The sequence below is a fragment of the Stegostoma tigrinum genome, chromosome 25 (assembly GCF_030684315.1).
Source record: "Stegostoma tigrinum isolate sSteTig4 chromosome 25, sSteTig4.hap1, whole genome shotgun sequence".
Taxonomy (NCBI): domain Eukaryota; kingdom Metazoa; phylum Chordata; class Chondrichthyes; order Orectolobiformes; family Stegostomatidae; genus Stegostoma; species Stegostoma tigrinum.
In genome coordinates, this window is record NC_081378.1 from 25753897 (window position 1) to 25779027 (window position 25131).

At 42.8% G+C, this 25131-nt stretch overlaps 1 protein-coding gene across 3 annotated transcripts in view; it reads left to right on the forward strand.

Annotated features, from left to right (window-relative positions):
* Positions 1–25131, forward strand: part of LOC125463097 (guanine nucleotide-binding protein G(i) subunit alpha-1) — a 171667-nt gene that overhangs the window by 91405 nt on the left and 55131 nt on the right. The window contains exon 1 of one of the 3 annotated variants that reach the window (XM_059654600.1): positions 12329–12432. The exons of the other annotated variants lie outside the window; for them this stretch is intronic. Coding sequence (XP_059510583.1) covers positions 12330–12432 — 103 coding nt within the window. The 5' untranslated portion in view covers position 12329. Of the gene's footprint in view, positions 1–12328; positions 12433–25131 lie in introns of those variants that run through there. 3 annotated transcript variants of the gene reach the window in all.

Here is a 25131-nt window from a genome sequence, read left to right on the forward strand (position 1 = left end):
CCCAGTACAGTGAAGGAATGACAATATGCTTCCAAGTCAGCATGGTGAGTGGCATGGAGGCAAACTTCGAGGCAGTGGTGTTCCCATATATCTGCTGCCCTTGTCCTTCCAGATGGAAGTGGTCGTGGGTTTGGAAGGTGCTGTCTGAGGACCGTTGGTGAATTTCTGCAGTGCATCTTGTAGACAGTACACACTGCTGCTACCGAGTGAATGGAAGCTTGTGGGTGCTGTGCCAATCAAGTGGGCTATTTTGTCTGAGATGGTGTCAAGCTTCTTGAGTGTTGTTGGAGCTGCATCCATCCAGGCAAATGAGGGGTATTCCATCATACTCCTGACTTGTGCTTTGTAGATGATGGACAGGCTTTGGGGAATTGGGAAGTGAGTTACTCGGCTAGTATTCCTAACCTCTGACCTGCTCTTGTTGCCAGCACATTTATGTGGTGAGTCCAGTTGAGTTTCTGATCAAAAGTAACCCCCAGGATGTTGATAGTGGGAGATTCAGTGATGGTGATGCCATTGAATGTCACGGAGCAATGACTGGATTGTCTCTTATTGCAGTGGTCACTGCCTGATTTGTATGATGTGAACATTACTTCCCACTTCGCCCATGCCTGGATATTATCCAGATGTTGATGCATTTGAACGTGGACTGCTTCAGTATCTGAGGAGTCACAAATGATGCTGAACGTTTTGCAATTATCTGCAAATATCCACACTTCTGGCCTTATGACGGCATGAAGATCATTGATGAAGCAGCTAAAGATTATTGAACTTTGGACACTACCCTGAGGAACTCCTGTCGAGAAGACCTGGAGTTGAGATGACTGACCTCCAGCAACCACAATCACCTTCCTATGTGTCAGGTATGACTCCAACCACCAGAGAGTTTGCCCCCTGATATCCATTGATTTCAGGTTTGCTAGGGCTCCTTGATGCCACACTTGGTCAAATGCTGCTTTAATGTCGAGGGCTGTCACCTCACCTCTGGAATTCAGCTATTTTGTCAAGGTTTGAACTAAGGCTGTAATGAAGTCAGGAGCTGAGTGGCCCTGGCAGAACCTAAACTAGGGATTACTGAGCACCTTATTGCTGAGCAAATGTTGCTTGATAGCGCTCTTGATGACACCTTTCATCACTTTACTGATGATTGAGAGTAGACTGGTGGGCAGTAATCGGTTAGGTTGGATTTGCCATGCTTTTATGTACAGTATGTACCTGGGTAATTTTTCACATTGTCAGGTAGTTGCCAGTGTTATAACTTTACTGGAACAGCTTGGCTGGGGGACCAGCAAGTTCTGGGGCACAAGGCTTCAGTACAATTGCCTGAATGTTGTCAGAACCTGTAGCCTTTGTAGTATCAGTGTCTCTAATTGTTTCTTGATGTCACATGAAGTGAATCAAATTAGCTGAAGACTGGTAGTTGAAATGCTGGGGTCCATTGGAGGAGGCTGAGATGGATTGTCCACTTGGCACTTCTGGCTGAAAATTGCTGCAAATGTTTCAGCCTCATCTTTTGTACTAATGTGCTGGTTCTTTGATCATTGAGGATGAGGATATTTGTGGAGCCTCCTCCTCCAGTTAGGTGTTTAATTGTCCACCACCATTCACAACTGGATGTGGCAGGACTGTAGAGCTTAGATCTGATCCGTTAGTTGTGGTGTCACTTATGTCTGTCTATCACTCTCTGCTTATGCTGTTTGGCATACAAGTGGTCCTGTTTGATAATTTCATTAGGTTGACATCTCATTTTTAGGTATATTTGGTGCTGCTCCTAGCATGCCCTCCTGCACTCTCCATTGAACCAGGATTGATCCTCCCCCCAGGCTTGATGGTAATGTTTGAATACAGGTTATTCTGGGCCATGAGGTTACAGATTGTGCTGGAGTACAATTCTGCTGCTGTTGACGGCCCACATGTTTCGTTTGTAAGTTAGCCTGCTTCCTGATTGTTTAAGCATAGTAGATTTTATCAGCTCAATGATTTCTAATGTTCAGCATACCATATTAATGATAATGGCTGAATAATCAGTTGCTCATCTGGGATTGATGAACTTCTTGAGTTAGTTTATTTAACTCAGTAGAACACATTAAAAGTTAAAAAGCAGATATTGCAGCAAAACAACTAATTAATTTGTGTACAGCTTGCAAACTCATATCAGATGAACTAGCAGGCAGAATTGCAGCATTGTGAATACACAGACCATGATGTCCTTAACGGTGATGTCATAGAACCCTTACAGGGCAGATAGAGGCTATTCAGCCCATCAAGTCTGCACCAACCCTCCAAAGAGATTCCACATCCCACCCTATTCCCACATTTACCATAGCTAACCCATCTAGCCTGCACAACCCTGAACACAATGGGGCAATTTAGTATGGCCAATAACAAGCATAAGAAACAATACTGCTTGGATATTTAGCACAATTAAAAAGCTTTGAATTACTTGCAGCCTCTATTTAAGAAATCCAATACTAAGAATCCCTGACTCCTGTGTCTTATTCTGATGACCTCCATCAGAATGACATGGGTTAAAGAAACCTTCATGGTGCAGCCTCATTCCCTTTGAATCCTGACAGTCACATAATCCACTTAGATAACAAGGTGTAGAGATGGATGAACACAGCAGGATAAGAAGCATCACAGGAGCAGGAAAGCTGATGTTTCGGGCCTAGACCCTTCTCAAAAAAAACACAATCATTACTATCACAATACTTTTCCTACTATCCTACTATCACATAACCCACTTAGATACTTCGCTCGCCAAAGAAAATTTCCTTCTAGGGCTTTTTAAAGAGAATGATATGACCACTACACTTAAAGTTGTTGCAGAACCTGAAATCTGAACTGGAGAAAATAGTCATACAAAGTCCAATGATTTGGACTTTGGGGTGTCTTGACTGAGGTTAATATTAAATCTGATACATAAAATTTCTCAGTGTCAACATTGGAGTGACCCATTAGAGAAATCAAAGTAGTAATTCAAAAACCAAAGTAGAAATTGTTCATAAGGTCTATTACATTCAGTTAAAGTTAATGGTGAAAAATACAATCCAAGCATAATTTTCTCATAGAACACTTCTTAAATTGGTTTTAATTAGAAAAGCATAGCGGTAGAAGTATGGCCAACATTGTGTTGGAGTGGAGGGGACTTCAGCCTTCCCTCTTCTGGCGACTGTGGTCCCACAGGCTGCATCACCAGCCTGTGACTTGGTGACCATAAGATTAAAACACCACCAGTCATCCCTCTCTCATAAGAGAGTAGCCTTCTGGGTCTATGGGGTTTTTAGATTTTATCACTGATATAATCCTAAATTTCCCCCATCTTGCCTTCTTTGCACTGAGGGAGGTTAGAGTCTGAGGGAAGATACAGAGGCTGAATTAGTCTCTGTGTCATCCACCAGTGATAGTTAACAAGTTGGAAGCATGTGAAGCAAACGTAGAGAGGATGTTGAATGTAAAAGTGACTTGTCATCTCAGCATGCGTATTAAAAAGTGAAATGCAGCATTTCACAATTTGTGTGATCACATTAAATGCCCGACTATTGGACACAGTCAGGGCTTTTTCAGAGGACATACAAACAAGGAGCAAGTGTAGGCCATTTAGATTTTCAAGCCTGCCCCGTTAATTAATGATCGTGGCTGATTTCAAGTTTGCAATCCTGCCTTCTTGCATAACAAAATCCAGCCACCTTTGCCTTAAAAATATTCAAAGTCTCTGGTTTCTTTGCCTTTCAGAAAGAGAGTTTCAATGACTCATAAATGCCTGTGAGAAAAACTCTTGCCACATTTCTATTTATTTTTAAACAGTGACACTTAACACTAGATATATCTGAAAGAGGATACATCCTTTCTACATGTATTCTTTCAGGACACCTAAAAATTTTGTATGTTCAACAAGGTTGCATCTTACTCTTTTAAATATCAGTCAGTCGAAGCCTTAGCTGTCCAACTTTTCCTGACAGGACAACCTGCCTATTCCAATATTAATCCAGTAAACCTTCAAAAAACTGCTGCTATTGCATTTAAAACCTTTCCAAAATAAGGTGAGCAACAGTGCAAAAAGTCTTCAGATGAGATTTCACTTGTGTCCTGTACAACCTCCCTACATTTGTCTTCAGCTTTCCTGAGAATAAAAGATAATATTCTTGAATACTATTAAAAGGAGATAAGAAATCAAAGCCTTTTGTCTTGCTGTAATCAAGACTGGCACACAAGAATCAAGCTTGTAAAAATGAACACCAAGAGGAAGGGTCACTGGACCCAACACGTTAACCCTGCTTTCTCCTGATCTGCTGAACTTTTCCAGTAACTTTGTTTTTGTACCAAGTTATACAACATGAGAAAAGAGTGCTGATGGGTTTGGCCATAGTTAGCAAGGGAGTGCAGTACGAATGATCTTATTTCTCAAACCACACAAGTAGACTCTAATTGGTCAGGGTTTAACTATCAGAATGCAGATATTGGCACTCTCCATGACCTTTAATTCTTTTAATTTCTTTAATGTATCAACTCCTTTTATGAAATAGGGTCCTGTGTGTTGATATAGTACATCAAATGTAGCAAATCCAATTATTAAAAATAGTAAGAGAGATAACAAAGTGTGGAGCTGGATGAACATAGCAGGCCAAGCAGCATCTTAGGAGCACAAAAGCTGACGTATCGGGCCTCGATCCAAAATAGTAAATTGATTTTCAGTACAATTTTTAGCAGAATATATAATAAATGATATGCAATAGCAGCATTACATCTAATAGTGCACTCAGCATTCTGAGGCTGCAAATACAGCCTGGGTGAGCACAATCAACATGCTACTCCCTGAACAGTCAACAGGATCTGAGGTTTGATACATTCTGCCAATCATTAGGATGTACAGCCTACATGTATAACAATAGTACTGAAGACTATTTATGTGAACGTGCAAGGAAACCTCGTAAAGAATCTCTGTGTCAAAAGGTTGTGATTTCAATTCCCATTCCACGGAACTGAGCTCAAAATTCAAGCTCACACTTCAATGCTGTGCTGAGAGAGAGGAAGATGCTATCTTTCAGATGAGATATTTAACCAACAACTTATCTGTAGAAAAGTCCTTGAACTGAAACATCAATTCTGTTACTTTCTGCACAAATGTTTTTGGACATTATGGAGTACTTTAAGCATCTCTGTTTTTTGTAATTCATACACCCTCTCAGATGTAAACGATTCCAAAGCACTATTGCAATAAAGAGCTGGAAAGTTATCCCAGTAAGACAGTGTTTCTTACTCAAATAAAATGACTTGCAGAAAAATGACCTGGTAAGTATCTAATTGCTGTTTGTGAAATCTTACTGTGTTCACATAACTGCTGGCTTTTACATGGTGACAGTGATAGCATTGAAAAGTACTTCATTGGCTCGAAAGAGTTTTCAAATGTCCTTAAGTCATGAAAGAAGCAATAGAAATTCAAGAGATAACAAGGTGTAGAGCTGGATGAACACTGCAGGCCAAGCAGCATCACAGGAGCAGGAAAGCTTGATGTTTCGCGCCTAGACCCTTCTTCAGAAATGGGGGAGGGGCAGGAGGTTCGAGGGAATTTCCCCTCGAAGACACTCACCATCCTGACTTGGAAATATATTGCAGTTCCTTCATTGTCACTAGTTCAAAATCCTAGAATTCCTTCCCTGGGGAATTTTGGGGTCAACTGACAGCACATGGACTGCACAGGTTCAAGAAAGTAGTTCAGCACAAACTTCTCAAGGTCAACTTGGAAAAGTAATAAATGATGTCCAGCCAGCGTCACATGTCCACTGAGAGAATTAAAATGTAACATAGCTGGCATCACATTGGCACTGAAACCAATTACTCATCTGTGCAAAATATCTTTTTCACCTGACAAGAACATCTTGATAAGAACTTCCACAAGTGTCCTACTATAACTTCTTTGATACTGGTTTCTAACATAATTCCTATGACCAATTTTAAACTAAGTAATGTGGAGTTTCTTTCTGTTTACTTCACCTTTTGAATTAAAGGAATTATATTGCTATCTTTTGGGGATCATTCCCTAAATCAAAGGAGTTTTGAAAAATTAAAATCAATGCATCAAATACCTCAGTAGTCAGTTCTTCTAACATCCAAGGATGAAGTCCACCTGAGATGTTAATGGGATAACATCCCATTGATTTCTATAATTCTATGGATTAAAGTCTTTTATCTGCCTTTGATTTCTGTATTTCTATAAATTAAAGTCTTTTATCTGCCTACACATAGGTATGCAGGCACTGCCCTGAAGCTTCCTGCCCAGCTATGAATTCAGTGTAAAACTTTTGTAACTCATCTTCCCACACATCGGTATGCTGTCTTAAGCTTCCTGACTGAATAAAATTAGAATTGAACTGTTTCAAATAGGGTTAGGTGGGGAACATTTGTAAAGGTGTGAGACTTCTAAAGCATTTAACTTCTGTCGCTGACAAAGGGGCCAGGTCACTGACGTTGTTCTAGCCGGACACACCGGCAACTTGAAATCACAATCTGTCCTGATAACAACTTGAAATCACCTCCTGCCATTATCAGCCTCTTCACTAGCAGTCGATACTATATCCTGGTCTTTTATGTTCTTGACATAATAATTGTTTGGTATCCTGTCCTTGTCTGTTGTAATAATTGTTTCATGTATCATGTCATTGTAAAATGTGAAATTGTTTTATGTATCATGTCTTTTGTAAAGTATAAAAAGCAGAGACTGTCCGCTGCTGGGGGAGAATTACTTGCGAGACTATGCACTCTGTGCCGAGTTAAGTACAGTGATTCTCCACAGCTTGTACTTGCTTTGTAATAAAAGGATTTGTGTTATTCTAAACAGGTCAGTGTCTTGTTATTGCAGCAAGTCCATGAGGGTCTCCGAAAACGAACTTGACACATCAGGGCCTAACCTGCAGCTCCAACATCTTACTCAGTACCACTTCTGTGGTGATTGTAATTTTCCTGAGTTCCTCTGTCCCTACTATTCCCTGACTTATCACTGTTTCTGGGGTGTTAGTTGTATTGTCTATAGTAAAGACTGATACCTGTTCAATTCATCTGCCTTCTCTTTATTTTCTGCTATCCATTCTCCAGATTCACTTTCTATCAAACTATTGGTCAATTTGTTAATTTTTTTTTAAACATTTATGGAGTTTTTGTTATCTATTTTTGTACTTCTACCTAGCTTTTTCACATATTCTAATTTTTCCTTTTTTATCAAATTTTCATCATTCTTTGTTGTTTTTATATTGTATCCAATCTTCTGACAAGCCATCAATCTTTGCACAATTTATACTTTTCCTTTACATTTGACATTACCTTAAACTTCACTAGCTATACATGTTCCCTGGAATTCTTCTTACTTGTTGCAATTTTTCAGTATTTTGAAATATCTCATTAAATATCTGCCACAGCATCTATTTTGATCTATCTTTTATCCTTGTTTGCCAGTTCACTTTAGCCAGCTCTGCTTTCATTACCCAACTTATGCTTGAAAAAAAGATGAAGTGCAAATGGTGCAAAGTTCTGTGCGGAAAAATAAGCCACCCACTTTACCTCACCACTATTTGAAGTGCATTTGACACAGATTTTGAGGGTGGGGTAAGTGCAAGTCAGATAAGGGATCTGGAAACAAGAGAAACAAGAAGATTCTGCTCCAGTTCCCTGCTGCATTTGTATCCTCGTGCGCACCTTACTGTGAAGGGATTTTGCTTCCTTAACGATGGAATTAAATAAGAAGAGAACTAATCTAATTGTAGAAGGCATAGGAGGTCCATCACACAGATGCAGAGAAGAGAATGGCAAGAAATAGCCGTGGAAGACAATGACTGGAGTTTGGTCCCAAGACCCTAATACAATGGCGAATAATAGTTGACCTGGTTAAAATAGCATGTTTGTCATTGATACTGATGATAATGGGAAGTGATTAGTGTCATTTATCCAATATATGTGGCAGTCTGGGATAATCAGGTGATCTAACTGATAGAGGTGCTGATATTACCCACATGCATGGCTCAAGAATATCTATTAAATCATATATCTGCTTATTAACAGTTAGAATATCAGCCAGAATTGACAAACTATCCAGGCCAATTCTCAATGTGGCATATCGAAGAACTACTAAAACAGCATTTATTCTCAGCAAGATAATAAAATGTGAGGCTGGATGAACACAGCAGGCCAAGCAGCATCTCAGGAGCACAAAAGCTGACGTTTCGGGCCTAGACCCTTCATCAGAGAGGGGGATGGGGGGAGGGAACTGGAATAAATAGGGAGAGAGGGGGAGGCGGACCGAAGATGGAGAGCAAAGAAGATAGGTGGAGAGGGTGTAGGTGGGGAGGTAGGGAGGGGATAGGTCAGTCCAGGGAAGACGGACAGGTCAAGGAGGTGGGATGAGGTTAGTAGGTAGCTGGGGGTGCGGCTGGGGGTGGGAGGAAGGGATGGGTGAGAGGAAGAACCGGTTAGGGAGGCAGAGACAGGTTGGACTGGTTTTGGGATGCAGTGGGTGGGGGGGAGGAGCTGGGCTGGTTGTGTGGTGCAGTGGGGGGAGGGGATGAACTGGGCTGGTTTAGGGATGCAGTGGGGGAAGGGGAGATTTTGAAACTGGTGAAGTCCACATTGATACCATATGGCTGCAGGGTTCCCAGGCGGAATATGAGTTGCTGTTCCTGCAACCTTCGGGTGGCATCATTGTGGCAGTGCAGGAGGCCCATGATGGACATGTCATCAAGAGAATGGGAGGGGGAGTGGAAATGGTTTGCGACTGGGAGGTGCAGTTGTTTGTTGCGAACTGAGCGGAGGTGTTCTGCAAAGCGGTCCCCAAGCCTCCGCTTGGTTTCCCCAATGTAGAGAAAGCCGCACCGGGTACAGTGGATGCAGTATACCACATTGGCAGATGTGCAGGTGAACCTCTGCTTAATGTGGAATGTCATCTTGGGGCCTGGGATGGGGGTGAGGGAGGAGGTGTGGGGACAAGTGTAGCATTTCCTGCGGTTGCAGGGGAAGGTGCCGGGTGTGGTGGGGTTGGAGGGCAGTGTGGAGCGAACAAGGGAGTCACGGAGAGAGTGGTCTCTCCGGAAAGCAGACAGGGGTGGGGATGGAAAAATGTCTTGGGTGGTGGGGTCGGATTGTAAATGGCGGAAGTGTCGGAGGATAATGCGTTGTATCCGGAGGTTGGTAGGGTGGTGTGTGAGAACGAGGGGGATCCTCTTGGGGCGGTTGTGGCGGGGGCGGGGTGTGAGGGATGTGTCGCGGGAAATGCGGGAGACGCGGTCAAGGGCGTTCTCAATCACCGTGGGGGGGAAGTTGCGGTCCTTAAAGAACTTGGACATCTGGGATGTGCGGGAGTGGAATGTCTTATCGTGGGAGCAGATGCGGCGGAGGCGGAGGAATTGGGAATAGGGGATGGAGTTTTTGCAGGAGGGTGGGTGGGAGGAGGTGTATTCTAGGTAGCTGTGGGAGTCGGTGGGCTTGAAATGGACATCAGTTACAAGCTGGTTGCCTGAGATGGAGACTGAGAGGTCCAGGAAGGTGAGGGATGTGCTGGAGATGGCCCAGGTGAACTGAAGGTTGGGGTGGAAGGTGTTGGTGAAGTGGATGAACTGTTCGAGCTCCTCTGGGGAGCAAGAGGCGGCGCCGATACAGTCATCAATGTACCGGAGGAAGAGGTGGGGTTTGGGGCCTGTGTAGGTGCGGAAGATGGACTGTTCCACGTAACCTACAAAGAGGCAGGCATAGCTGGGGCCCATGCGGGTGCCCATGGCCACCCCCTTAGTCTGTAGGAAGTGGGAGGAGTCAAAAGAGAAGTTGTTGAGTGTGAGGACGAGTTCCGCTAGGCGGATGAGAGTGTCGGTGGAGGGGGCCTGGTCGGGCCTGCGGGACAGGAAGAAGCGGAGGGCCTTGAGGCCATCTCCATGCGGAATGCAGGTGTACAGGGACTGGACGTCCATGGTGAATATGAGGTGTTGGGGGCCAGGGAATTGGAAGTCCTGGAGGAGGTGGAGGGCGTGGGTGGTGTCACGGACATAGGTGGGGAGTTCCTGGACCAAAGGGGAGAAAATGGAGTCCAGATAGGTGGAGATGAGTTCGGTGGGGCAGGAGCAGGCTGAGACGATGGGTCGACCAGGGCAGGCATGTTTGTGGATTCATTGTTCCCCAACCCCGCACGGCCCGTTTCTATCTCCTTCCGAAAATCCACAAACCTGCCTGCCCTGGTCGACCCATCGTCTCAGCCTGCTCCTGCCCCACCGAACTCATCTCCACCTATCTGGACTCCATTTTCTCCCCTTTGGTCCAGGAACTCCCCACCTATGTCCGTGACACCACCCACGCCCTCCACCTCCTCCAGGACTTCCAATTCCCTGGCCCCCAACACCTCATATTCACCATGGACGTCCAGTCCCTGTACACCTGCATTCCGCATGGAGATGGCCTCAAGGCCCTCCGCTTCTTCCTGTCCCGCAGGCCCGACCAGGCCCCCTCCACCGACACTCTCATCCGCCTAGCGGAACTCGTCCTCACACTCAACAACTTCTCTTTTGACTCCTCCCACTTCCTACAGACTAAGGGGGTGGCCATGGGCACCCGCATGGGCCCCAGCTATGCCTGCCTCTTTGTAGGTTACGTGGAACAGTCCATCTTCCGCACCTACACAGGCCCCAAACCCCACCTCTTCCTCCGGTACATTGATGACTGTATCGGCGCCGCCTCTTGCTCCCCAGAGGAGCTCGAACAGTTCATCCACTTCACCAACACCTTCCACCCCAACCTTCAGTTCACCTGGGCCATCTCCAGCACATCCCTCACCTTCCTGGACCTCTCAGTCTCCATCTCAGGCAACCAGCTTGTAACTGATGTCCATTTCAAGCCCACCGACTCCCACAGCTACCTAGAATACACCTCCTCCCACCCACCCTCCTGCAAAAACTCCATCCCCTATTCCCAATTCCTCCGCCTCCGCCGCATCTGCTCCCACGATAAGACATTCCACTCCCGCACATCCCAGATGTCCAAGTTCTTTAAGGACCGCAACTTCCCCCCCACGGTGATTGAGAACGCCCTTGACCGCGTCTCCCGCATTTCCCGCGACACATCCCTCACACCCCGCCCCCGCCACAACCGCCCCAAGAGGATCCCCCTCGTTCTCACACACCACCCTACCAACCTCCGGATACAACGCATTATCCTCCGACACTTCCGCCATTTACAATCCGACCCCACCACCCAAGACATTTTTCCATCCCCACCCCTGTCTGCTTTCCGGAGAGACCACTCTCTCCGTGACTCCCTTGTTCGCTCCACACTGCCCTCCAACCCCACCACACCCGGCACCTTCCCCTGCAACCGCAGGAAATGCTACACTTGTCCCCACACCTCCTCCCTCACCCCCATCCCAGGCCCCAAGATGACATTCCACATTAAGCAGAGGTTCACCTGCACATCTGCCAATGTGGTATACTGCATCCACTGTACCCGGTGCGGCTTTCTCTACATTGGGGAAACCAAGCGGAGGCTTGGGGACCGCTTTGCAGAACACCTCCGCTCAGTTCGCAACAAACAACTGCACCTCCCAGTCGCAAACCATTTCCACTCCCCCTCCCATTCTCTTGATGACATGTCCATCATGGGCCTCCTGCACTGCCACAATGATGCCACCCGAAGGTTGCAGGAACAGCAACTCATATTCCGCCTGGGAACCCTGCAGCCATATGGTATCAATGTGGACTTCACCAGTTTCAAAATCTCCCCTTCCCCCACTGCATCCCTAAACCAGCCCAGTTCATCCCCTCCCCCCACTGCACCACACAACCAGCCCAGCTCCTCCCCCCCACCCACTGCATCCCAAAACCAGTCCAACCTGTCTCTGCCTCCCTAACCGGTTCTTCCTCTCACCCATCCCTTCCTCCCACCCCCAGCCGCACCCCCAGCTACCTACTAACCTCATCCCACCTCCTTGACCTGTCCGTCTTCCCTGGACTGACCTATCCCCTCCCTACCTCCCCACCTACACCCTCTCCACCTATCTTCTTTGCTCTCCATCTTCGGTCCGCCTCCCCCTCTCTCCCTATTTATTCCAGTTCCCTCCCCCCATCCCCCTCTCTGATGAAGGGTCTAGGCCCGAAACGTCAGCTTTTGTGCTCCTGAGATGCTGCTTGGCCTGCTGTGTTCATCCAGCCTCACATTTTATTATCTTGGAATCTCCAGCATCTGCAGTTCCCATTATCTCTGATACTATTTTAACCTCTTTTATTCTCAGCAATGTCAGATGACTTACTCTGAACCTATCAGTGGAAAGGTTATCATCATGTGATCCTTTTGTGTATTGTGTTACTATGCCTGCAGATGGCAAAGTTGCACCATTTAATTTCATGCTCCCTGGAACAAGGAAGACATTTTCATATTGGATTCTGATAGTGTTGTACCCATTTTTTCAAGGTAGGATGTGAAAAATCTAAGAATGTACTTTAGCTGAGGAGGTATGGGAGATGGACAGCAGAACTTACTTTCTCTCAACTGCCACATTTCTTTTGAGTTAAAAATATTCACCCCTTGTGCAGGGGCATATTTCCATTTTATCTCAGCTGAGGATGGAGGTTTAATTGATTTGGAGAGGAGACGAAAAAAGCAATTACTTACATTTTTCCTTGTGTAATGATTCTCCAGTTAGTGGGTAAAGATGGAAGGACTTCTTGCATTTTTCTGCTGAAGCATCTCAATATAATTGCAATTACCCATGATATTTACACTGTATATTTCATGTCAAGGATACTGCCTGAAGGTAAGGTTTTCAATCTTGTGGGAAGCTGTGGCAGATAGATCCTTAGACAGTGTCCCCACTGATTTTTTTTTTGCAGCAAATGCCCACCCTCTAGTGCATCCCTTACTGTTGCCATTATGTAACACTTGATCATCATCATCAAATCTTAGCATTTCAAGATCAGCAAGTTTCAGGAAGGCCAAAAAGCATTTTTACTGAGTTGATGGTCCTCCAGCTGCGCTTTTGATTTACGTCAGGGTGCATCTGTAGGAAGAGCCCATAAGGGCATGGAATCCTGCCAACTGGAGCTATTGGGTGACAAAAATCTCTGATCTGAGTAAGCTTCATACAGTCAGGAGGGAGCGATCATGACCAATGTGGGGCATTGCCTGAGTGAGTATACAGTTCAGGGAATTTAGAGGCAGTTTAAGCAGAGGGGGAAGAGGTGCTCCTTGCTTGTTTTATTATTTGCTCATAGTTTTAAAGGTTTTTCTTAACAGGATAAATTGAAGCACAGGATCACGGGCCTGGCACAAAACAGTGAGATCGTAGAAAAACCCTATGTTCATTTGTTGGTGATAGCTATTAATTTCACTGCCTATTGTGTGTTACTTTCATATTGAAGATAATAATGAGAAATATTTACAGGCTACAAACTAAGGATCAGTATGAAAATTTTAAAAATCAAACTAAGAATCAAGTAACTAAAATAGAAATTCCAGGCCAGGAAATGGGTTGTATGTGGGAGTTGGTGGACTCCATTTTGGACCACAACTTTAGCAAGTGTTGGTTGCTCGAGGAAATCAGAGTTGATGAGCTGGAGTATGAGCTGTGAAATCTGTGCCACCTTAGGGAGGATGAGAATTACTTGGATGCGGTGTTTTAGGAGGCATCACACCCATTAAATTAACTACCTTGAATTCAGTCAGTGGTGGGGAACAGGAGGGTGTGACTACCAGTGAGACAGGTAGGTAGTGCTGAAGGAACCTTAGCCCTTGAGCGTATCTAACAGGTTTGAGATTCTTCCCCCCCCCCCCCCCCCTCTGTGAATGAGAATGTGGGCATCAGGGATGATGAACAAACTGACAATAGCACAATGGTACAGGGCACCACTCAAGAAGAGGGTGAAATGAGAAATGTCATTGTAATCAGGCATAATGTAGTCAGGGGAATAGATACTGTTCTCTGCGATTAGGATTGAAGGTCCCAAAGGGTGTCGCCTACCTGGCTCCCAGGTTCTGGATATTTCATCTGGCCTGCAGCAGAACTTGGAGCAAGAGGGGAAAGATCCAGTTCTTGTGGTCCATATAAGTATAAACAATATAAATCCGCATTATAAGAAGGATGTGGAAGCTTTGGAAAGGGTGCAGAGGAGATTTACTAGGATGTTGCCTGGTATGGAGAAAAGGTCTTACGAGGAAAAGCTGAGGGACTTGAGGTTGTTTTCATTGGAGAGAAGAAGGTTGAGAAGTGACTTAATTGAAACATATAAAATAATCAGAGGGTTAGATAGGGTGGATAGGGAGAGCCTTTTCCTAGGATGGTGACGGCGAGCACGAGGGGGCACAGTTTTAAATTGAGGGGTGAATCAGATATCAGGGACAGATATCAGAGGTAGTTTCTTTACTCAGAGTATTAAGGGTATGAACGCTTTGCCTGCAACGGTAGTAGATTTGCCAACTTTAGGTACATTTAAGTCGTCATTGGACAAGCATATGGACGTACATGGAATAGTGTAGGTTAGATGGGCTTGAGATCGGTACGACAGGTCAGCACAACATCGAGGACCGAAGGGACTGGACTGGACTGTACTGTGCTGTAATGTTCTATGTTCTATGTTCTAATAGAAAGAGGGCAGAGGTTCTGCTGAGGGAATATGAGCAGCTAGGGGCTAAATTAAAAATCATAACCAAAAGGGTAGTAATTTCTAGATTACTACCTCAGTCACAAGCAAATTGGCACAGGGTCAACAAGATTAAAAAGGTAAACATGTGACTCAAAGATTGGTTTGGGAGAAACAGATATCTTTGGTTAGGGCTTTCAACTGAATTGTGGGGTGCTGAGTTCAGTTGCACGGAAGATTATGTACTGGTTAAAGGGAGATAAGACCCAGAAGAGGTTAAAGTTTCTAGGACAGAGAGTACGGTTAGGTCAGCAATCTAACTTCCGGCACAGCAGACATGGGGACAATTTTTGAGAAGAAGGGCAATCAACACAGGGCTGAAGTGTTATACTTAAATGAATGCAGTATTTGAAACAGGGTAAATGAGCTTGTAACACTGATTGGAATTGGCACAATATTGTGGGTTTCACAGAGAAATAGCTCCAAGGAGATCAGGCTGAGAACTTAAATATCCAAGGAGACACATGCAATCAAAAGGATAGGCAGATGGGTAGAATGGGATGAGTTGCTTTGTTAATAAGAAATTAAATTAAATCAATTGCAAGAAGTGATAGTTGGAGGGTGTAGAATCTGTTTGTGAAGAGTTGAGAAACCACAAAGGCAAAAAGACTCTGATGGGAACTGTTTACAGGCCTCTAGCAATAGCCAGGATATGGAAAAGAAAATAAATTGGCACTTGGAAACGGCAGGTAAGATAGGAAGGCAGTATTACAGAGTCAGGAGGACTTCAATATGCAGGTGGAATGCGAAAATCAGGTTGGTAGCAGATTACAAGAAAAGGACTTTATGGAATGCCTACAAGATTAGGGAGCTGAAGGTAAAGGAAATTCTAGGGGGCAGTGACCTTGATTTGATAGATTTTGAGATAACATAGTGTGGAGCTGGAGAAGCACAGCAGGCCAGGCAGTAGAGGAGCAGGAAAGTTGATGTTTTGGGTCAGGACCCTTCTTCAGAAAAAGCATTTCTGAAGAAGTGTCTTGATCCAAAAAGTCAACTTTCCTGCTCCTCTGTTTCTGAAGAAGGGTCCTGACCCAAAACGTTGACATTTCTGCTCCTCTTGCCTGGCCTGCTGTGTTCCTCCAGCTCCACACTGTGTGTTATTTCTGACTCCAGCATCAGCAGTTCTTACTATCTCTGATATGCTAGCTTTTAATCTGCAGTTTGAGAAGGAGGAACTGGAATCAGACGTAACAGTATTACAACTGAGAAAAGGTAACTACAAAGACATGAGGGAGGAGCTGGCCAGAGTTCATTGGAAGGGGACCCTAGCAGGAAAATGGAGCAGCAATGACAGGAGTTTCTGAGGATAATTCACGAGGCACAGCAGAAATTCATCCCAAGGAAGATGAAACATACTCAAGAGAGAATAAGACAACAGTGGCTGACAGGGATGTCAGGAACAAAATCATGAATGAACGATAAAGCAAAAAATTTGGTGAAGTTTAGTGGGAAGTGAGGGCATTGTAGCTAAGTTTGCAGTTGATACAAAGATGGGAGGAGGAAAGATGGTGTTTGAGGAAGTGGGAAGGCTGCAGAAGGACTTGGGCATGAGTGGGCAAAGAAGTGGCAGATAGAATACAGATAAGTACTTTGGTGGGAAGAATAGAGAAGTAGACTATTTTCTAAATGGGGAAGGGCTTCAGAAATCTAAGGACAAAGGCACTTGGAGGTCCAGCTCAGGGCTATCTTAAGGTTAACATGCAGGTTCAGTTAGTGGTTAGGAATCATTTCAAGAAGGCTAGAGTACAAGAACAGAGGTGGACCACTGAGGCTGTATAAGGCTCTGGTCAGACCGTATTTGGAATATTGTGAGCAGTTTTGAACTGATATTTAAAGAAGGATTTTCTTGTTGGAGGGAGTCCAGAGAAGGTTTATAAGAATGATCCTGGGGATGAAGGGCTTCATATGAGAAAAGGTTGAGGACTCTGGGTCTGTGCTGAATGGAGTTTAATAGGATGAGGGGGATCTGAATGAAACTTACAGAATACAAAGGGGCCTAGGTAGAGTGGATGTGGGAAAGATGTTATCTCTAGTCGGAGAGACTAGGGCTGGAGGGCACAATCTCTGAGCGAAGGGGTGACGCTTTAGAACTGAGATGAAGAGGAATTTCTTCAACCAGAGGGTAGTTAATCTGTGGAACTCATTGCCATAGAGGGCTGTGGAGGCCAAGTTTATTGAGTGTATTTAAGACTGAGATAGGTTCTTGTTTGGTAATGGGATCAAGGGTTATGGGGATAAGGCAGGAGAATGGGGTTGAGAAACATGTCAGCCATGATTAAATGGCAAAGCAGAGTTGATGGGCCGCATGATCTAACTCTGCTCCCATATCTTATGGTTATCTCCTTTTTAAAATTTCTTTGTAAAGGCACATTCCAACCACCGCGAGGGCAACGTTTTTAGAGGGTCATGCTCTTAGCATGTAGAAAGGATCTAATGGGAAGACTCTCTCCATCTGCCAAATTTCCCTGGCCATTTAGTCCTGAGGCAGGCCATGAATTGAGAGTTAGAAACACGACAATTCACCAGAAGATCTCTTTCTATGAATGTGGCATAGTCTACGGAAAGTACTGGCAATGAGGCAATCTGCCATCGCTTGGAAAAACAATCAATGAGACTCATCATCATTTTTGTCCTCACAGTACTTTGAGAACAGCCTGAAGAACTTGTGGTGAAAGCCTTTTTTTTGAACCTTTTAAAAACAATTTCTCCACAAAGGTCAAGGTATATCAAAGTTCAGCTGAATGGAGTGTTCTACTGCAATGAGATCAGTTCCATTCTTTATGTCACCAGAGACATAAAAAGATTCAGTGTTGTGGTTGCATTTGGTATTTGCGTATCAAGGGCTGAGACATAACTTGATGTATTATGCGCAAAGGCGGCCATCAGAGCGAGGGTGATATTAGATAAGCCAGCAACACGACCCCCCCCCACCACTGCCAAAAGTTTATGTATTGTTTCCTGACAAACCTGGTCCATTTAATCTCCAAAAATGTAAGATTATTTGTGAGGTCACCATGGTGCAGGAGTGATATACGGGGCAGACATGCAGCATGAAGAATAATGAGAATACCAGATTTTCTATTGTGAAGCAATGTAATATGTAAGAATGGAACCCACTAATTGCTGAAAGATTTCCTGTATGAACCACTGTAATGTTGCACTATGGAGGATGCTAGGAACCTTCAAAGAGAGTATTCAAGGGATAGATGTGAAAAGCAACCTAACTAATTAACTTTGTAATAAAATACCTTCAGTGGGTTATATTCCAGACAGTGGACATTTTTGTGTTGACCCCTTCAAAGTATACATGAAAAAACAGTTTTAAAGCCATCTGCAACTCCTGGTCTGTGTGTGAAAGTTACATCTTGGAGTCAGCCATTAGAAACAGCATATACATCGGGTAAAGCAAATAATAGTCTATTTCTCTGTTTCGTTCTCACTTTTTTCCCCTCCTTCCTTTCTCCCTCACTCTATCTCCTGCACTGTTCTTCTGTCCATGTTTATCCATCTCTATTTCTCCCTCTCTTTCTTGTTTCTCCCTCCCTGTTTCTTCCACCCTGATGCCCCATCTCTCTTTCTCTCTTTTTCTTTCTTTTTATTTGGCCCTGCTTCTGTCTCCATTACTGTTTTGCCTTTGCTCTAATACTCACAGTTTCTCTGTCTATCTAAAGCCTCTTTCTTTCTGTTTATCCCATTGTGTGCCTGCCTTTTGTTTCTCTACCTTTGCTTTAATCTCTGATTCTGTTTCTCTTTCTCTCACTTTCTCTCTCTGTTTTTCTTCCTCCTTTTTACATCATGTCTATACCTCCCTCTCTGGTTTTCTCACTCACTATTTTCCTTCTTTCTTTCTTTCTCCCTCCTCGCCCTCTCTTTCTCTTGCTCCTTGTTTCTTGCTTTTTCTTTCTCCCTTTCTCCCTCTCTGTTTGGGCATCTGTTTCTCCCTGTCTGCTTCCCCCATCTTTGTTTCCTTCTGTTTCATCGTCTCTGATTTAAGATCCTTGTTTCAGCCTCTTTATTTCTCCCTCACAGTTTCATCGTGTTTTCTCCTCTGTTTCACCCTGTCTGTTTGTCCTTCTGTGTACTGCCCTCTCTTTTTCACCCACTCTCTTTCTTGCTCTGCCTATCTCCCTCCCTTTTACTTCATGTCTGTTTCTCCTTCCGGTTTCCCCCTCTCTTTCCCTTACACTTTCTCCCTCCCTGGTTTTCCCTATTGTTTCATTATTCTGTATTGCCCTGTCTGTTTCTCCTGCTGGTTCTACCTCACAACTTGTCCCTCTCTGATTCTCCTGTCTGGTCCTTTTTGTTGCTCACTCCCAATTAAAATCTCTTTGTATCCCCTATCTGTGATCCCCCTGTTTCTCCATCTCTGCCTCATCCTCTCATTTTCGCCCACTCTTTTTCACCCTTTTTCACTCTTTTTCTCTCTTCCTGTTTTGCCTTCTCTGTTTATCTCTTTCTGTAAACCCTTTTTCTTTCACCCTCTCTGGTCTCTGTTTCTCCCTCTGTGTATTGCCCACTCTGCTTCTCCTGCTGTGTTTCTCATGCTCTGTTTCTCCTTTTACTGTTATACTCTCTCCTTTTCATCTTCTGGGTTTCTCCCTCTCAAGCATTACACTATCACTAAAATAGATATCACTACTCATCTGTGTGATAGGTAGAACTTCTTTTTGAAAGCAGCATCTTGTTAGTGGTGCTATTGCATTGAAACAAGGCAAAAAAGCTAACTTCACCTTTTTTGTCAGTTAACTGTGAGTCATCATTATCTAGGGCAATATCTATGGCAAGACATTTACTAATCTGAGTCCACCTGCCAATAAATCAACACTTTCTTCTCTTTCAGTATAAATATTCTTTTCCTTTCACTTTGACATTTCTAAAAAATTATCTTGATGAGTGCAAAGTTTTAACAAATTCAGCAATGTTCAGGTAGGTATCAATGAAGATCTTAAGAGGAGGAAGGAGAGGTGGAGGGGTAGAACCATTTACAGAGGAAATTTGGGGGCTTAAGGTCTTATCAGCTGACAGTCTGATCATAAATAGCAGAGCAACTAAATTTGGGTATGCTAAAGAGGCCACAATTGGTAGAGCACTAGGAATTCTGTGGGGTCTGTAAGGCAAAAGAAGATCACTGAGAAAGGGAGATGTGATTGATCATGGAAGGGTTTGAATACTAGGATGAGAACTTTAAAATTAACGTGTGGCTTAACTTGGAATTGTACAGGTCAGCAAGCACAGGGACTGGGATGAATAACATTGACTATGAGCTTTAACCTAAGCAGCAGAGTTTAGCCCACTATTTTGCAAAAGTTAAAGCACAGGATGCTGTCAAAAAATGCATTGGAATAATTAAGTCCAGAGAAAAAAGATGAAAATGGATAGATGAAAACAGGTGGAAGCAGGGGCGAATTTAGATGATGTTTCAGATGTTAAAATAGAACAACTCTCAAATTTGTGAGTGATCTGTGTCAAACATGAGCATTTGCCTGATAAAGGGATGGATATTATTGTCCTAATACACAGATTTTCATGTAAAGTTTACTTGAAATTGGGTAAATCAGATCCAGTCTTTTTAGAAAGTACAATCCCTTAAACATGACTTAAAACTGAACCAATTGGTAATCATAAACTTCAGCTTCTTTCTGCCAACAATATTTCCTCCCTTTCCTCCTTTTTCTGAGCATACTGACTCATTGCTGATGTAGGTTGCCAAAATACTCAATTTCTATGAATGGTACTGATGAACATTGAGTTTAAGCTCAGTAGCTATTATTAACTCATGGTATTTTGATGAGATTTGTAACTTAAAACTGTCAGCAATAAATTGTGTAGCACAATGTCTATTTTTCAGCTACTAACTGACAGTTAGGGCTTCAATATGATAGGCAGAGGTGTACTGCATTATGGTACAGAAATATACTTGTCATATCAATGCGATATGAAATCAGGGGCCAGGATCAATGCAGGAAATAGTGTTTGCACACTGAATATTAAATTACATGGTCTAAATCTTTAAAATGCCTTTCTTCAAAATTAGGTCGTTTTCATGCATTTGGTACCTTTTCTAGGAAATCAAGTCTACAAGCGACCCACTTACGGGAACTGCTGCAGACCACAAGCAACAAGATTAATGATAAAAATAATCATTTCTGATTGTGGGGCCAGGTAATGGCAGAACTCTCGATCACTCGTTTTCTCTCCAGCAGTCTTTGTAGCTAGTTCCTGGTGTCACTGTGGTTATATCTTTGAGTACTCTTCTCTAGCGAGCTGCCTGAGAAAGCTCATTAGGTGTCTGCAGCTCACTATCTTGATTATAATGAGGCTCAAGGGTCGATATTTCATGAGCCTCAAGCTTAACATTCAGGTACACAAATCATTCCAATCAAGACATTGTAGCTGCAATCATTTTTTTCTTCTCTGTTGAGACTCAGCAGTGATGCAGCATACATTTTATGATGATAATTATATTTGAAACCTGTTGCTATTTTGCATGACTTGGTAAATGCTTGTATTAATTGGTAAAATATTGATCTAGTAGAATGCCATAAACATGACATTGCCTTTTATATACTATAGAACCATTGGGACACGCAAAATGGCAATAGGAAGGTGGCAGCATAGTACTTCCGAATCTCAAGCTGATGTTCTGGAGATATAGTTTGAATCCCATTGTGGCAGATCATAGAATCCCTACAATGTGGAAGCATGCCATTTGGCCGTCAAGTCCACAAAGACTTTCCAAAGAGCATCCCATCCAGACCAACCTCCTACCCTATTCCTGTAACCCTGTATCTTTCATGGCTAATCTGCTTTGCATCCAATAATTTCCAGATTCTTGGCAGATTTGTTGTTATTTATTTTCTTGGGTACGCAAGAAAAGGACAGGCCTGGGTTTTTTATTTTTTCCTTGGAATGGCATTCCAGAACAAAGAAATGTCAAGGTTTGTTATTATTTAGGTTTATAAAAAGTCAGTAACAAACGTTATTTCCATTCCAAAGCAATACGATATCCTTGTAGTCAGTCAGCATTTCTAAATGTTAAAATGACATACAGCTGAATGTTTATTTTCTGGACAATTTTTCATTCATTCCAACATACATTAGTAATCAAAACAATGCAACAATCTTGTTTTCTTTGAGATAATCATGTTTCAACTATACTGTGTTTATATGTTGACTAAAACTGAGTAAGTCATTTCTGTTGTGCAGAAATCTGTCAGTTATTATTTAATTTCATTGTTTAGAACAACCACCTTTCTCATCTTGTCCTTACTTTAAAAAAATGCTATTTGTTTAAACTAATAAATTTGTGACAAAGGTTATGAGACAAAATTGTAATTGTTTGACAATAATATCCAATGTATTTTATTGAAATTTAAATAGTACTTGTTGATTGAAATACCACATATTGATTGCATTTAATTTCAGGGCGTCCATATTTCAAATCCATCATGCACTACAGTTTGTTAATGAAATAGATAATATTAACAGTAAAAAGATAAATCTGTCACCCTTTAACTGGTCAGATCATTAGAAGATATTTTTACTGTCTGCACATTAATTTCAACTACTTTGTCTTTTCAAACTCTTTTAAAAGATTTCTCTCTTTTAGGATTCTAAATAATGGAAAAACAAACAACAAATTGACAGTTTAAGAGATAGTTGGAAACATTATTTTCCACAGATTAGTGGATAACATTATGCTGCTGCTTCTGCATAAATAGAAAATTGGTTACGAATATTTACCATGAACAGTTAGTCTTTTCTTCATGAAAGTTATTCTATTCAATTGTATAAGTAAATTAGATATTTAAATTGTTTCCTCCCTCGTATTCCTCATGAATTCTTTGTTTTTTTTCAATGTTGGAGTATCCCAGCTATTTTTTAAAAAAGTGCTCATCAAACCAGTCAGTAATGTAAGGAAACAGAAATGACAGTCTAACACTGACTTACAAAGAAACATAACACTTCATAGGAGTACGCCATGTGGCCTTTCAAGTCTACTCCACCATTCAATTAGATCATGGCTGATCTGTTGTCATATTTTCAACTCCTGTCTGCACCCTATAACCTTTGACTACCTTGTCGATCAACAGTCTACCTATCTCATCCTTGAATAAATTTAAAGACCTACCAGTACATTCTAAAGAAGAGAATTCCATAGTTTAACCACCTTCCGAGGGAAATAATTTCTGCTTATCTCTGCTGTAAAGGTGAGATCTTTTTAAAATTATGTCACCTAGTTTTAGTCTCCCAACAGAAGTGTATTCCAGGTTCCTGTCCATCTATTCCCTCAAGTTCTTTATACAGAGTCATTGAGTCATAAAGCATGTAAACAAACCCTTTGGTTCAACCCATCCATTCCAAACATAATCCAAAACTAAATTAGTTGTTCTCCCCAACCTCCATCCCCCCCCCCATCTGCTCCTGACTGCATCCCTCCAAACCTTTTCTCCTCATGTATTTATCCAAAGGTCTTTTAAATGTTGTAATTGTGCCCACATCTACCACTTCCTCTGGAAGTTCGGTCCACGTGCGAACCACCCTCTGTGTAAAAAAAAAAAAATTGCCCCTCATGTATTTTTAAAAACTCTCTCCTCTCACCTTAAAATGTGCTAAAAACCTCATCTTGAAATCCCCCATCTTAGGGGAAAAACACCTACCATTAACCCTATCTAATCCCCCCATGATTTCATAAACATCTATCAAGTCGCCTCTCAACCTCCTACACTCTGGTGGAAAAATGTCCCAGCCTATCCAGCCTTTCTTTATAACTCAGACCTTCCATACCTGACAACATCCTGGTAAATCTCTTCTGAATCCTGTCCAGCTTAATAATATCCTTCCTATAACTGGGTGATGAGAACTGGACACAGTACTCCAGAACAGGCCTCACCAATGTGCTGTAAAACCTCAAAAACTGCCTAACTCCTATGTTCAAAGGACTGAGCAATGAAGGCAAGAATGCTAATCACTTTTTTTAACCTCCCTGCCTCTACGTGACACAAACTTCAAAGAATTATGTACCTGAACCTATAGGTCCCTCTGTTCTACAACACTGCCCAAGGCTCTACATGTTTCGATGAGATTATCTCATTGTTCTAAACTCCAATGGGTGAATATTAGCCTTTCATCCCAGTGTTGAGTCAAGTGACTTTTCTCTAAACTGCTCCTAAAGCCACAATACCTTTCTTCAAATGCAACCAAAAGTATATACAATTCTCATCAAAGCTGTAGAACCATAGCAAAATATTCCTAATGTTAGTAACCATCCCCATTTCAATAAACAACAATAATCCATTTGTTAAGCACCTAATCATTTGTTCATCTGCATATTAATTTTGCGATGTCTTGTACCAAATAGTTCTGCAAACCTCTTTCTATTTAAATAATACACCGCTTTCTCATTGTTTCTGCTGAAGTAGACAAGTTCGTACTGGCCACTGTTATACTCCATCTGCCAATTTCTTTTTGACTTGCTTATCCTGTTTGTGTCCCTTTGCAGAATCTCCACCCTTTCAAAACCTTACTTTCAAGGTGTCATCGGCATGTTTAGCTATGATACGTTTAGTCCTATCATCCAAATCACTGGCATTAACTTTCCCAAAATTTGGCTGTCAATGTTGGGGAATTTCATGGAGGGGTTCCCTCTATGAGCTCCAGGAGTTTTCTTGCACAATTTTATGGTGTTCACCCAATTAAGTATGCCTTACGTCTCCATTGTGCTTCTACCATGCTATCTTGTACTGGCCAGCGGTGAAAGTGCTTGCCACTGGCAGGATCTTCTGGCACCATATTTAAAGCCCAGCTGTGCATGAATTTAAATGCTGCAAGCCAAGAATTAGAGTTTAAGGTCACAGTGCATGACTAACTGTTGCAGGGATGGCTAGCTGAGACAAGTGGCACCTTACTTTGAATGGGAACTGGAGGTCCTTGTAGAGGGAGTGGTGGACATTCTAGCAGAAAAAAAAGTCCCATCCTATCCAGCCTTTCTTTATAACTCAAACCTTCCATACGTGACAACATTCTGGTAAATCTCTTCTGAATCCTGTCCAGTTTAATTATATCCTTCCTATAACTGGGTGACGAGAACTGGACAAATATGTTGGACAGTATTTCCTCAGCACTACCAGAGGAGATGACAACACCCTACCAGTCTCGTCTGAAGTCCGACTTGGTCAGTAAGGTGACAATGGTGCAAAGAGCATCCAGTAATACAGAAAGAACGTTAATAACCTTCTGTGCTCCACAAGGGTAAGTGCTACGATTTTCTCTCTGCTACCTCACACTCTGTCTATCCCTTGTTACTGCACCCACTTCCCACCAAGGCTCATGGTCTACCATCCTCACAATTGCTTGCAGCGTGTTCCCTCAATAACTCTCACCCATACCATTCTGCCTATCCGATTACTAAGCTTGCATGCTGTCTGCACTTCTTACTTCTTCACCACCTTTCCTCCAGCTGCACCACTACCAA